Source organism: Protopterus annectens, chromosome 10.part0 (genome assembly GCF_019279795.1).
Source record: "Protopterus annectens isolate FY-2018-M chromosome 10.part0, PAN1.0, whole genome shotgun sequence".
NCBI lineage: Eukaryota > Metazoa > Chordata > Ceratodontiformes > Protopteridae > Protopterus > Protopterus annectens.
Window position 1 is genome coordinate 1,001,450,741 of NC_056744.1, and position 13,770 is coordinate 1,001,464,510.

General features: G+C 35.6%; 1 protein-coding gene across 1 annotated transcript in view; it reads right to left on the bottom strand.

Moving 5' to 3' along the window:
- The window catches only part of LOC122812820 (lectin-like), a 40,434-nt gene extending 28,899 nt beyond the window's left edge, over nt 1–11,535 (bottom strand). Inside the window, exons 1-2 of the mRNA XM_044084873.1 lie at nt 11,517–11,535; nt 5,409–5,481 (exon numbers count right to left, since the gene is read on the bottom strand). Coding sequence (XP_043940808.1) covers nt 5,409–5,466 — 58 coding nt within the window. The 5' untranslated portion in view covers nt 5,467–5,481; nt 11,517–11,535. The remainder of the gene's footprint in view (nt 1–5,408; nt 5,482–11,516) is intronic.
- Nucleotides 11,536–13,770: the final 2,235 nt, after the last annotated feature.

Genomic DNA, 13,770 nt, shown 5'->3' on the forward strand with positions numbered 1-13,770 from the left:
GTAGCTGTGAACCAACCACCAGGAACACTCAGCTGTAGATTCTTGATACTCAGAAAGTTGCAATAAAAGTATTCACCAGGCAAAACATCCAAAATAAGTCCATATATTTCAATAGAACATATCACTGCTTCCTTGACAAAAAGACGCTGCTATGTCATGAAACGAGCAATCTTTTATTGTGGACAAACAAGAATAGGTTAAAACCACGCTTCATCAGATTCCATTAAAACATTGCATTAATTCAAACTTTTATATTATCAAGGGCGGGAAAAGGCACTGATTAATGTGCCAATTAACATCTAAATCACATCAATATTCATGTCGCTAAGCAACAGTTGTAAGCATTACATCTCTAAGCCATCAAAGCGTAAAAACTGAAAAATATCGTGAATATACATTTCATCGAACATTCACATATTGATCAGATACAGAGTTTAGAATAACACAAATTACTATTCCAAACATACTTTGTGTTCATGCTTTCTCGCTTTCCCCCATTTGGGTTGGTTACACATTTATAATAGTATATATGGAATAGTAGGTTATTATTCTAAACTCTGTATCAATATAATATGTGTAAGGAAAATGTCATTCATGTTTTTTTTTTCAGTTTTACTTGATTGCCTGCCTTGTGTATTGTACACAACTTTGCTTAGCGATACTGAATATTTGATGTGATTTAGAAAGATTGCTCGTTTCATGACATAGCTTTTGTCAAGGAAGCAGTGATATGTTCTATTGAAATATATGGACTTATTTTGGATGTTTTGCCTGGTGAATACTTTTATTGCAACTTTCTGAGTATCAAGAATCTACAGCTGAGTGTTCCTGGTGGTTGGTTCACAGCTACTTTTGACTACAGTTCATAAAACATGGTATAGAATGGGGTAAGACACTGTACTCCAGCTTTCTGTTGTGTAGTCATAATAAGCCATGTATGGAGTACAAATGTAAATGCTCTCCCTTCCCAAATGTATGTGATTCAATGACACAGCATCATTGGTACTCCAGCTGATCTCAATAGGGTACCAATCAAACTTCAGCCCTTACAATCTGACTGTACTTTGCTTGGCAACACAGCAACCCTACCATTGTCTTGTTAATATGTTGCTCATCATGCAGTGCTGCTCAACATATCAGTGTTCTTAGAACAAGTGCATCTTTGCATGGTACATAAAAAAACAAAAACTTTGCCAGCAAAAGAGTTCCTTGAGATTCCCTGTGATACAGGAAACCCTGCTAGAACAACTACACTCACCTTACATCTATGCAGTGCTGCTGCCAAGCCACTCCTATTGGTAGCCCACACGGCTCCAGATCTCTTCATTACATTGTTATGATGACTGTCGCTCCATCATCATGCCCAGCAGAGAAATATTTATGAACCACAATCAGACATTATGGCAGAGCACAACCTGCTTAGCAAGGTATAAGAAGGGTACTCTACTGCATAGCTTTTCCCTGCTGTGGTGTGTTGTGATATCTTGCAGCTCAGTATTATATGGCAGCTTTTAAGCTACAGACCAAAACCAGGGATGAATTTGTACTAGAACTCATAGTATGCCACTTTGTACTATGCATTTGATTGCACAATTCATAAAGATAAGGGTTTTTAGTACACCACTGTGGAGGATGACAATACATTCCTATAAATCATAATCATGAAAAGCAGCATACTAAACACTGTGTGCAGCATGTCTGTACATGAGCACTGCAAGCCATGCAGACTGCTGAGTAAGTGTACGCTTCTGTGTGTTATGCTTATCAATTCCAGGGTATGCCACTAAGAAAGTTGTTAAGAGTAAAGTGTAGCCTAAGAGTGGATCAATGAATATGAAAAAAGTACTGAAATACTAAATGCTCAAGAGCCTAGTTGCAGATGCATCAACATTAAAGTACGAAAATATGATCAACCTAGTTGTGTTGCGAGAGATACCAGTCAGAATGCTATTGTACCATTGATCCTATATGAGGACAGACCCAATATATTTAATTAAACAACATTTACAGAGGCATAAACATTATATCCTCAGATAGAAAAGCAACTGTTAACAAGTGCGCTGATTCAGGTAGTACCATGAATACATATATAGTAAAAAATGGTTTAACGTGGAAACAGATTACAAATGCTTGCAAAGCATATTCAGAAAGTCTTTATACAAGATACCTCTAAGATTAAAGAGGATGTAACTTAATCTAACATCTTTCTGATATAAAAGGGAAATAGTGACCAGACAAGGAACTACATCTAGCATTTATGTTCAGTAGAATATATTTAATAGAGAAGTGTGAAAAACTGTTAAAAGAGCTCTGTATTCTTTTATTAATGCCACAGATAACAAAAGATAAGAAAAGGTACAAGAATGCAAGAAATGTACTAATACTGAATCGCATATGGTGTGATAAGTGAAACATTTTGGATTTTAGTCTAAGGGAACAAGTTTCAGGGTGGATTGTAGGTTCATGAGTCCTACACTGAACACCCAAATCCTGCAGTGTTAATTGCATAAGTCTGCGACAAATAGGGCTTTAAGTATAATGTATGGGTTTACACGAGTATAATGTTTTTGCACACCTTTAAACTGTAGTTCCTAGTTAAATTTATTTACGTATTTATTTACTTACTTTTGTAATTATAGTTAATTTATTTGATGTACTTTAATAATTATATGAGTGTTGAGATTTGTTAGTTTTTCTATTTTTTATTTTACTTTTAGTAATAAAATGTAATTCCTTTTACCTCCAAGTCAAAGCATGACTTCAAATTCAGCTTCACCTTTCGATCCCTTAATGTTCCCATCACTGAAACTGTCAACCTTGTAAATCTTCTAGGCATCCCAATTGCTGAACACCTAAAATTTGATCTGCATGTTCAACAAGTAGTCATGGAAAATTCAAAACCTAGTCTACTGTACAGAGTCAAATCCGACCTTCCCAATTATGCTAACAGATGTACAGCAACTGCTTACTTATTGCCCGCACTCTCATATGCCACTCTTATCTTCACAAACATTAATTCCACCCAATTTTCAAAATTAGAGCAGGGCTTTAACAAATTTGCCACATTTGCTATCAACTTATCCAACAGAACCCATCACTTGCACTACCATCAGACAAGTAAACTGTCTGAAATTCCCAAATTTCCTAAAGTTTTGTCAGTTAAAAATAACTCATAAAATCCTATATACCTCCGACAGATTTCCCTCACTAAAATTTCTTATCAGATAGTGTTCTCCCTCTATGACTCTTTATTCCCCTGTTAAATTCCTCACACCATATAACTCCCTCCAGAAATTCCCATGGAAACTCTTTGTACTCTTCATATGTGGCAAAAATCAGGAATTCCCCATCCTGATCTTCTGTGAGCTCAATAACCCAATTTTCTCCAAGTCCATCCTAAAATCATACATGATGGACACCTGGAGTCGTCACTGCTTCTTTCCCCAGAATAATCAACTTCAGCTTCTAGTAATTTTGACTCAGCCATATTTCTGAGTCCAGTTACTCATGTCATAGCTATCCTACTACCCACTTGCCCATGTCTGCCTTTGTATTAACTGCCCTACCTTGCCAGTATTACCCCTCACTCATCAGTTTTGTACTCAGGTTCCTGTACTCTTATGTCTCTTCTCTCATATCTCTCACATTAATATTTCTCACAGATATGCTGTTGGTCATACGATTGTATTAGAGTCAATATCCAAAATGTTCTAATGTTCACAAGTTTCTCATGTCCTGATTTGTTAAACTATATCTGTTTTTAAGTAATTACTACTGCTGTAAATTGTACTATAATGAACATGAGTTATATAAAACTACTAGCAATGCCTGAAGTCTTTAATACTTCTACTTCCTCTGTATGTAACAAAGTTTTAAAATTGCACAGCAAGGTTATTCTATTCTAAAGTGTTTTCATAAGAAATGCTTTACTGTTAAGAAGCTTTTATCCTCAGGCTTCTACTGAAAAGTGACTTTAACCTATTGGGACTTTCCTGGGAAACAAATGCAAATAATGTAATTCATTCATTCATTCATTAATCATTTCATTAATTTCTCTGCTAATGCTGTTTTTCATTGTACTAGTTATGGTTATTATTTTATATTATTTTTTTATTTTTTTTCTAATACAACTGACTCTTATTTTCAGGGGTTTGAATCATGTGTAAAATGTATTTGTTATTTGTAAAGGCACTGTGTGTGCAGATTTTGTGTGTGCCATGTGTAAAGTTTTTTTTTTCAATTGCAATAAACATGATTGTAGTCTATGCTTCAGGTTTTTTTTATATAGTATTTTTAAGCTATACAAAGTATAGTGTTTGATTGAACTGGAGTGTTTTGAGGGACTTCAGTCTTTTTGATATGTTTATGTAGTGTGAAAAATTTTTCTTAAGTTTTTAATAAGTAAAATTTGACAAGTTTAAAGAATATAGCTAGTTCTTGCATAGATCCTATAGTTCATCCCATGGAAAAACTCTTGGTTACATCTTCAACGTTATCTGTATAGTGTACTAGACATGTTTTACACATAGCTGTCTATGTGTGTATGTGTCTGTGCGTGCGTGCGTGTGTGTGTGTGTGCGTGTGTGTGTGTGTGTGTGTGTGTGTGTGTGTGTGTGTCTGTATATGTCTGTGTATGTCTTCCTATGTATACATCTGCTTTATGGCAAAAGGAGAGAAAAAGTCTATCCAATCTACCTAAGTGCATTCTACCATTCTACATCCCTTCCATCATTTCATCTCCCTTACCCATTTTCCATTTGTTCCATGCCATACTAAATACCTATGTAGATTCTGTCTCCACCACCTATTCTGTTAGTCCATTCCATGGGTCCATAACCCTCTCTGTAAAAAAGTATTTTGGAGATCCATGATGTCTGCTGTCTTTCCCACTCCTTCCCCCTGTATTCCTACTCACATGATTTTGTGCACTTGTATTATATTATCCTGTCTATCTTTTAAGTGAGAAACACTGTAGTTCCTCAAGCTTCTCATTATACACACTTCCCTCTATCCTACAGATGTTTATGGTAGCTTTCCTCAAAACTTCTTACAGCAGCCTAATATCCTTTTCCTTATATGGCCTCCAGAACTACATAGGCAACTAAAAGTATACTCTAAGGCCTTTAGAGTTGAAACTGTGCATTTAAACAATTATCTGTACTTAATACATTTATATATATATATATATATATATATATATATATATATATATATATATATATACACACACACACACACACACACACACACACACACACACACACACACACAACCACACATGTGTATGAGGGTGATTACAACTGTAGCATTACCAGTTTTATTCTTCCATCACTGGGATCATTTCATATACACATAGTTTCAATTACGATAAATGTCCAAAAATATGGGAATTTATTGCTTTACTGTACCTTTAGGAGTGCACCAAGCAACTGCAAGGAAGGACAGAAGCAAGACAATTGACTTCATTTTGACATTCAGTGCCTGTAAGTCAGAAAAAAAGACAAGTTGTCATAGATTCCAATTGTACTTACCTTAGATAATAAAATATAAATTATAACAAGTTGCACACTATATCATGGACTGTGTAGAAGAAAGCATTTAATATACCCAGTCAGGTAAATGATTTACTCTTTTTGAACAGTGTTTATTGATTCATTCATTTATTCCATCATTAGTTCATTTATTTATTTTCTGGTGAAAACGTTGATCTTTATTGCTTATCTGTAAAGGTCCACAGCTGTCATATGCTAGAGTAAAATAATTTTTCTAAATACACAAATTCAAGCAGTGAAAGAAAAGGTAAAAAAGGGACAGGCAGGGGAGAGAGACTGAGTGAAGGACATGCCTCCAAAATGTTCTGACTTTGAAATCTGCAAATATGTGCCAACAGAAAGAAAAGCAGACTAATGGTAGAACGGGGTAAATGAAAGTTGTTATCAGAGAAGTTAAGTAACATATTTGGTAGTACAATTTGCATGGGGAAGGGTAACCCACACCTAACCGTGAATCAGTTTGTTCTTCTTTGGAAGGGACATCATTTTACTTTCTACTTCACATGTAACAGAGGGCAGTGTAGTTTGTATATGCAGCATATGACAAATAGTGTCACTGTTACACAGATGCAGGTTTCTCACACATGAAACAGTTTCATAGGACAGATGATTTGGATTCATGTTCAGGCTCTTGCAAGCTACACAGGTACTACCAGGAGCTCATAGTAGTTCATGCCAATCATACCGATCACATTGTGCAGTGCACTGGTAATCTATATTCAGGAAAAGGCTTGGAGGAGGGCTTGACATAAGAAGGCTGTAATAACAGGAATGTAGTGAGTGCTGAGCTTTTCTCCACTATGGTATCAGGCAGGTTACTCACTTTCTCTACTGGTGACACATGCTATATAGAAGGCTAAAGGAAGGAATGATGTTACAACTGTAGAAAAAGCTGAAACATTATTGCTTCTGAGACCACATACATGACTTCATCAGTTTATGTGATTTCATTTGGATACATCGTGCCTCTCTTAAGTAACAGTAAGGGGTCTTATGTCTCAGAAGGGTCCATTCCATGAAGATCTTCAGTAGTGTGAGTGTGTCAGAATGAACAGCTACCTTGAGAGGGATGCAGATTTCTGAATAGCTGAAGACTGCATGCTTTGAGGTATGCTCTTAGAGCACACTACAGGGTAGCTGTCAAATATAATTATATTCATATGTTACATTATACTTTCATTTAGTTTAAGTAAATCTGCCTGTCTGGTCATTTACTTCATTGAGTTAAGGCTATGAGCTACTAACAAGCTTCATCACATAGTCAGAAGTTTGATTCCTTCATCATCTACTTGTAAACAATGTGACTCTGATTAAGTCACTTAAGTAGATGGTTTTCCTGTGTTAGCTTTTTAAAGAGGCACATGTCAGTTGGGCTTTCTCACTTAAACAAATAAAGAAGTTCTATATGTTATACACAGAGCACACAGAGCAGATAAATTTCATTATAGAGTACAAATGCAAATGTGTGTGATCATACCTTGGTATATTTATGGTCATCTGAAATATTTCCTCCAACTACAGAATACCTCCTTTTTTGTCTCCCTTGCCTTATAATCACATATTCCTTCTCTCAAGATTAGATAATGGATACAGACATTAACATATGGTACATTCCTGACAGTATTAAAGAAATAAATGAAAGCTTTAAAGCATTCTGTGGCATGATTCTGAAAATAAATCAGACTTTTTGAAGTATTTACAACTTCACAGTACCAGTCACATATAGGAGTATAGTCAGTTGCTATACTCTGGGGAGAATCCTCTATTTCAAGGAATTTACACTGTTGCAAAAAATACACTTTTGTCCTGTTATTCTCTGAACTTTAGGACTGTTTCACTTACAAGATAATCAGGCAGAATGATAAAAATATGCTACAAAAAGTTGAGTTAAATTGAATCAAAATATCTTGACTTTCGCTTGAATGAAATAGAAAAAAAATCATATACAGAATAACTGCTATACAAATTCCTTGTATGTTGGCTATGCCCAGTAATGGCCAACCTTGTGACAAAATATAATATAGAGGATTATGAGCAGTTCACCATTACTAACCTTGTTATTATTATGTGGTCGAGGCAGGGAAGCTTGATAGGATCAATCTTGACACCCATATTGTGAACACATAATATTAGATTAGCAACTGGAGAACTGCTCATAATTCTTTATAGTGCTTGGAGCTTTTTCTGCTCCATGTACTACAAGTTACAGTATAAAAAAACTGTTTTACTGGCTTTTGAAACCATAAAGCACTTAGCAAGTGCTTTTCTTTTAGAAAGGTAGTGTAACACAATCCCTTATGCTTACACACACCTTTCATGCCTCTCAACTGTTCAGATTTTCACAGAAATTCAGGATTTTTGCCTCATATGTTAGCTGTGTTCCTCATAAAGTCAATAGTTCTCAGACAAATTACTGAGGATTAAAGACATTAAATAATGCCATACACTTAGGTTTCAGACTTCATATCCTTTAGAAAATCAGGTGAACACAACCTGTTATTTTGTTACCTTTCTATGTTGAAGTCAGAGAAATGTTACTAATGGACAGCAGGCAGAAACAAATTTGTTATTCTGCCACTGTCATTTGTGCTGGTAGATTTTACTGCCTAGTGTGGGACACAGTCATAACAACTTTAGCAGGGAGGGGGTTTTAACATTTGTTAAGGTCTTACACCACTCTAGTGCTTAACTGATTTTTGTTTTTCTGAATATCGGGACATAATCAGCGTGCTCCATGCATGGGAAATAAATTAAATGCATGTGGAAGTGGCCTTTAAATTGTGTCATTCACAAATAACTAGTGATCTTAGATACATTGTTTCACTGCATTTATGTTTTAATTTATTCAGCCAGTTAAATTAATTGTTAGACTGTGGATGATCCAGGCCACAAAGTCTAAGGCAGAGCTGTAAATGTAGATAGCTTAAAGGATCTAGTCAAGGAGCATGCTTTGGTGAATTGTGAGCAATCTGGAGTACCCAAAGAAAACCTACATAAACACTAGAAGAATGTATAACCTCCAGACCAACTGGAACCATAGATCAAGACTGAAACCCAGAACTTGGATATTTGAGATTAAGAAAACTGTTTCATTTATGTATTGTGTTCTTGTCAACTTCACAATGAAAGCTTCAAACTAATATATGCTACAGGGAATTGATGGGGACTAAATAACTGCAGCAGTGAAAAACAGATATACAGATATAGGGTTCCTGTCAGAAGACCAAAGATGCATTCTGTCGAATGCTTCTTGGTCGAACTGTAAATGTTGAAAATGCAAAATGACGAAGCGGCTTTTGAGCGAATTCTTTCCCTGGGAAAGAAGTCGCTTGGCCGCTCCCATCACTTTGCCATTTTTGGCACTGTAGTGCGATCTTGGAGGTAGGGGGTATGGGGGGCACAGCCCCCCACGTAAAATAGTGTTTAGTGTTTTTTTTTTTTTTTTTTTTTAGGAACACTGATTTTCTTTCCCTGGGAAAAAAATCACGGTTCTGGTAGTTTGCTCATTTGCGTTTTCATTGTTTTGGGTTCATGATAACAGTGTTCAATCTTCTGATTGTTTGTTGTTATAACATAGACCGCAGATATATTATCTAGCATTCAGTTTTTATATCAATCTTTGTTATTTTCTTAACAGTTCTCTAGTTTGGAATTCTGACCATGTTGTACTTTGCATACAGAATACAGTTTGTGCTTTTAAAACATCCATGGCATAAAGTATGTATTTTAAACTACCTTGTTGTCAACAGGATCCATAAAAGGTTTTGCCTAATTTTGTTAAGCTTGTGTATTTAGTTTATCTCTGAAATCTGGAGAACTGTGAATGGCTATAGGTCAATTATTAAGTAGTTTTACATTCTTCCAAAAATAGCATATTTTACTTTTTTATCCATTTCTCCCATCTGATCTCTGAATATCCATGTTTGCTGGATTGCCCCATTCATTCCCCAAAAGGCAAGAAGCTAATAGCCCATTAATTCCACAAAATATGAGTATCATGTGTGCCAGGAGTGGTTCTATCATCTCCTTGGGATTGGGATTTTCTCTACATGATCTTTATACTCTACTGCACATCAATGATATCCCCAAGTTATGACATGCAATTGACATCCATAATGGGCAACTCTTCCATTTTTCTAAGAGCCCTGCCCCCTTGAACTACATTCAACATCAGTGAATTCCAGTCTACACTGGACATAATATCCATAGATTTACGATATGTTGTCTCCCCCCACCCAAAAGAAGGAATCAGGCTATTCATTGTTCTTCGTCTCTCCCCTCAGTCAGTTTCTCTAGCTCCTGAGCTACTAGTCAAACCCATGTCATAGTCATGGCCTTATTCCTCTCTGCCAGCAGAGGGGACAACATCTTCACCAGCTACCTGCCGGCATATAATGTTCCTTCAGTAACTGTCAACAGATACATTACCTTTGGTAACTGCCGCTAAAGTACAAAGTAGCTTTAGTCAAGTGCCATTTTGGTAAACTGGTTTCAGCAGCTGCTACCACCTTTGTCAAATGTCACCACCATAATGCAGCTGCACTAGGTGCTACCATTAAAACTAGCTAAATGAAGTACCACAACACGTAAGTAAGTAAAGTAAGTACTACTACCACAGAAAATAGTTTCTGGTCTGCCAGCACACTGCAAGAAATAACTGCCATCCTGGTAAATAGCTTCAATAGCTTCCACCATGTAAAGTATCTTCAGCAGCTGCAACCACTGTAAATAATACAAGTAACTGCCACTATACACTAAATTAGCCACAGTCATCTACCACTGTGGTAAAATATTTCAGGAACTGCCCTCACAGTAAATAAAGTAAGTGTATTAGCTGTCATGATGATAACTTAAGTTTTAGAGCAGTACCATTGTAAAGAAGCATCAGCAACTGCTATCACCATAAAATAATTTCATGTGACACTGCACTGTAAAGTAACCCCTTCATTATGTGAAAGCAGTGTCAGCAACCATCCCTGCAGCAGAATACATTGTAAATTGCCAAACTGGTAAGGTAACTTCAATATTTATTACCACCATGCAGTATCTTTATAAATTACACCACAGTGAATCTACTGCAGCATCTGCCAACAGACGGGAGCCACAGCATGTGGAGGAACCAGGTATAACTAACTATGAATTAAGTGTCTTATTGTAACTACTGTGCAGTTTGGTCAAATAATGCAAACATCACTAATCATTCTTAGCTCACCCATCAGCCTTATATGGGTAGTTGCATTGCCTAATGAGCTACTGCAGTACTGCAGTATGCACTTGATCTGCTACACATTTATGGTAAGCTACTGTAAATCATAGATGAAATTTGAGTAAAATGCTAAAACATGAAAGAAAACATTTTGTCAGGAATGTATTGCAGCAAACTACAAAGTGTCCTTAAAAATTCAGAAAATGTACATGACTGGGACATGCTCAAAGACTAAACAAAGCAGCACTGCATGCCACATTTTGTGCTAAGAAGCAAACCGTTTTCTGAATCAGAGTCATTTTTATTTCTCATAAAGCCATATACTTTAATATTTTTCTGTCACTCAGCATCATAAATGTAAAAAAGTGTTGTGTCAATGCATAATAATTTATGTTGTAGCTGGTAGCAGAAAATTCATAACATTTACCCACAGTTTGAATTTTGGGAAATCTAGTGTACATCACAAAGTGTTATTGATGTAAAACTACATTCTTATTACTCTGTGTAAGTTATTTTGTTTTGTAAATGGGATTTCTGTGGCTGCAAAGTACATATTACTACAAACAAATAGCAATACAGCAACAAAAACACTCTGAAATTTGTCCAGCAATAAAGCAAAACACATTAATAATTTATATTTCAGTTCTGTAAAGTAATGTACTTTACAGTTTGTTGCAATATACAAGCATTACTGAAAATCATGCTACTCTCTAATCTTGTTAGGCAAAAGTATAAAGGATACATGAACAGAAACTTACCCGACTCACACTTTTCTTGCTTTTCCCAGCTATAATCTGCTTCAGACTAAGATCAGTATTTATATCATCAATATGGGCATAGGACTTCCTTTTTTGGGGGGTGGGAGGGGCCAGTATGCAAAAAGACAGATTTGTGTGAAACTGTATGTTAGCCACAGCGAGAGAAAGAGAAAAAAAAAGGGGTGAAAGCAATTAAACTGCATATGTGAACATATCTCTAACACCACTCCAACTCCCACCTACCAGCAAAAGAATTATATGTATGTGTGTATATCTATATCTATCTATCTATCTATCTATCTATATATATAAATATAGATAGATAGATAGATATAGATGGATAGACACAAAGGGAGAGAGAGAGAGAGATGTATATATAAGCTGCAACTAAGGAATACATATAAAGATAAGAATATTTTGTTTTGACTGATTCCCTTATTTCCTATTTGATCCTATGTACAAGCAACTTCAATAAATTGATTACAGTCAGCTTTTTATAGCAGAATTTGTGTTTGGGTGCTGTTAAGTAATAGAACATTCATGGCCCATCTATGAAAAAGTATGAACATGAGTTTATGCTATTCAGAAATGTGTGTGTGTGTGTGTGTGTGTGTGTGTGTGTGTGTGTGTGTGTGTGTGTGTGTGTGTGTGCTGGGATGGGCACATAGCTTTACCTTTCAGAGCTCACCTTAGTCCATTGGTAGTGCCTAGGTAAAACAAACTTATGTATTGACATGTTATTTATTCATGTTTATGGAGACATTTTGAATTATGCCTCATTTTCTATCACACATTTAATTTAAATATCTATTTTAATGCTAACAATATTACCAATAACACAAACAATTATTAACAATAACACAAACAATTAAAGAGTAGATGCTAATAGGGAAATGTGGCTGTCAACTATGGATTCAAAATTCTTACTTTGGTTTTAGCACAATGAACATAGATTTACATGTAGTCATTGGTAGCCTTTTACCAGTCTGAGTCATTTTCACTTTGTATCGTAGGACTTTGAGGGTAAATGATGCTGCAGAAAGGAATATTGTGTTTTGAACTGTTCAGTATGCCTAGGTGTTTTCTATATTATACAGATTTTATGATTTACTGTCAGACTTGAGGGTTTTTATTGTACACTTGTTAACTGGGTAAGTGCACTTGTCCATACCTCTCAACCTCTTACAGCAAAACATCTAGACAAAATCATAAATAAAAGTGGGACAAAGGCTGAAAAATAGGGACAATGTTTAAATATTGCTATTAGAGACTTAGAAAAGTGACAGAATAATGGGTTTTGCATTAGCATAAATTTTCTGAAGGGTATGAAGTCTGAAACTCAAATGTCTGTCATTATTTTCTAACTTCAGTCTTTAATGACTTGCCAATAATGTTTCTGAAAACCACAATTTTATGAAAAATGGGCTAAAATATGAGGCATTTTGGACATTCTGTGAAAATCTGTACAGTTGAAAGATATGCACTTGTACAAATACCCTTTGTAGGCACAACCTTGGCTAAGATGGCAACACAGTTAGACTGCCTCAGGATATTCTTGTTCACTTCTTTCTTATTAATTTATTACAAGTAAGACAGTATAGCTTACACACCAAATTTAACTTAATTTTTCATTGAAAATTCACTCATGATACTCCATAATATATTATCTACCAGTAAGACGGCATTAATACTGGTTGGCAAATCAGTTGTCCGGATTGGCATATAAATGCTGATGTATTTATTGTGGTACAAACATGCATCCATGTTTTGCCTTCTTTTCTACTTTTCTAGACAACTTGTAGTTTTGGGATGGTGGCTGCAGAACTGCATTCAGCACTTCAGAGGGGAGTTCTTCACTATCCGCTAATTTGCCATTTTTCACTGGCAGTGCCACTCACTGTGGGTTATAGTAATATACATCATCCTCAAAACTGCTCCCTTCTTGTACTGGTTGTTGACCGTTAGACCAATAAACATTATTTCTCTGAGGTATTTTTTCATTTTGTAATTGTTAATATTTTTTTTGATATCCCAGGGATGGTGACTTACCAGTCTTGACTCTAAATCTAAGCTATTATGCATTTACCCATTTCTCTAGCCTTCTGATTATCTATTATTATTCCCACTACAGATTCACGCATACTAATGATTTTATCAGAAGCAAAAACACATTTTTCCATTTCTTCTGCAGTGTCCTTTAAACAGTTATTAAAGACAAATTGTCAGAATAATGAATCATACTACTCTTCAGTTA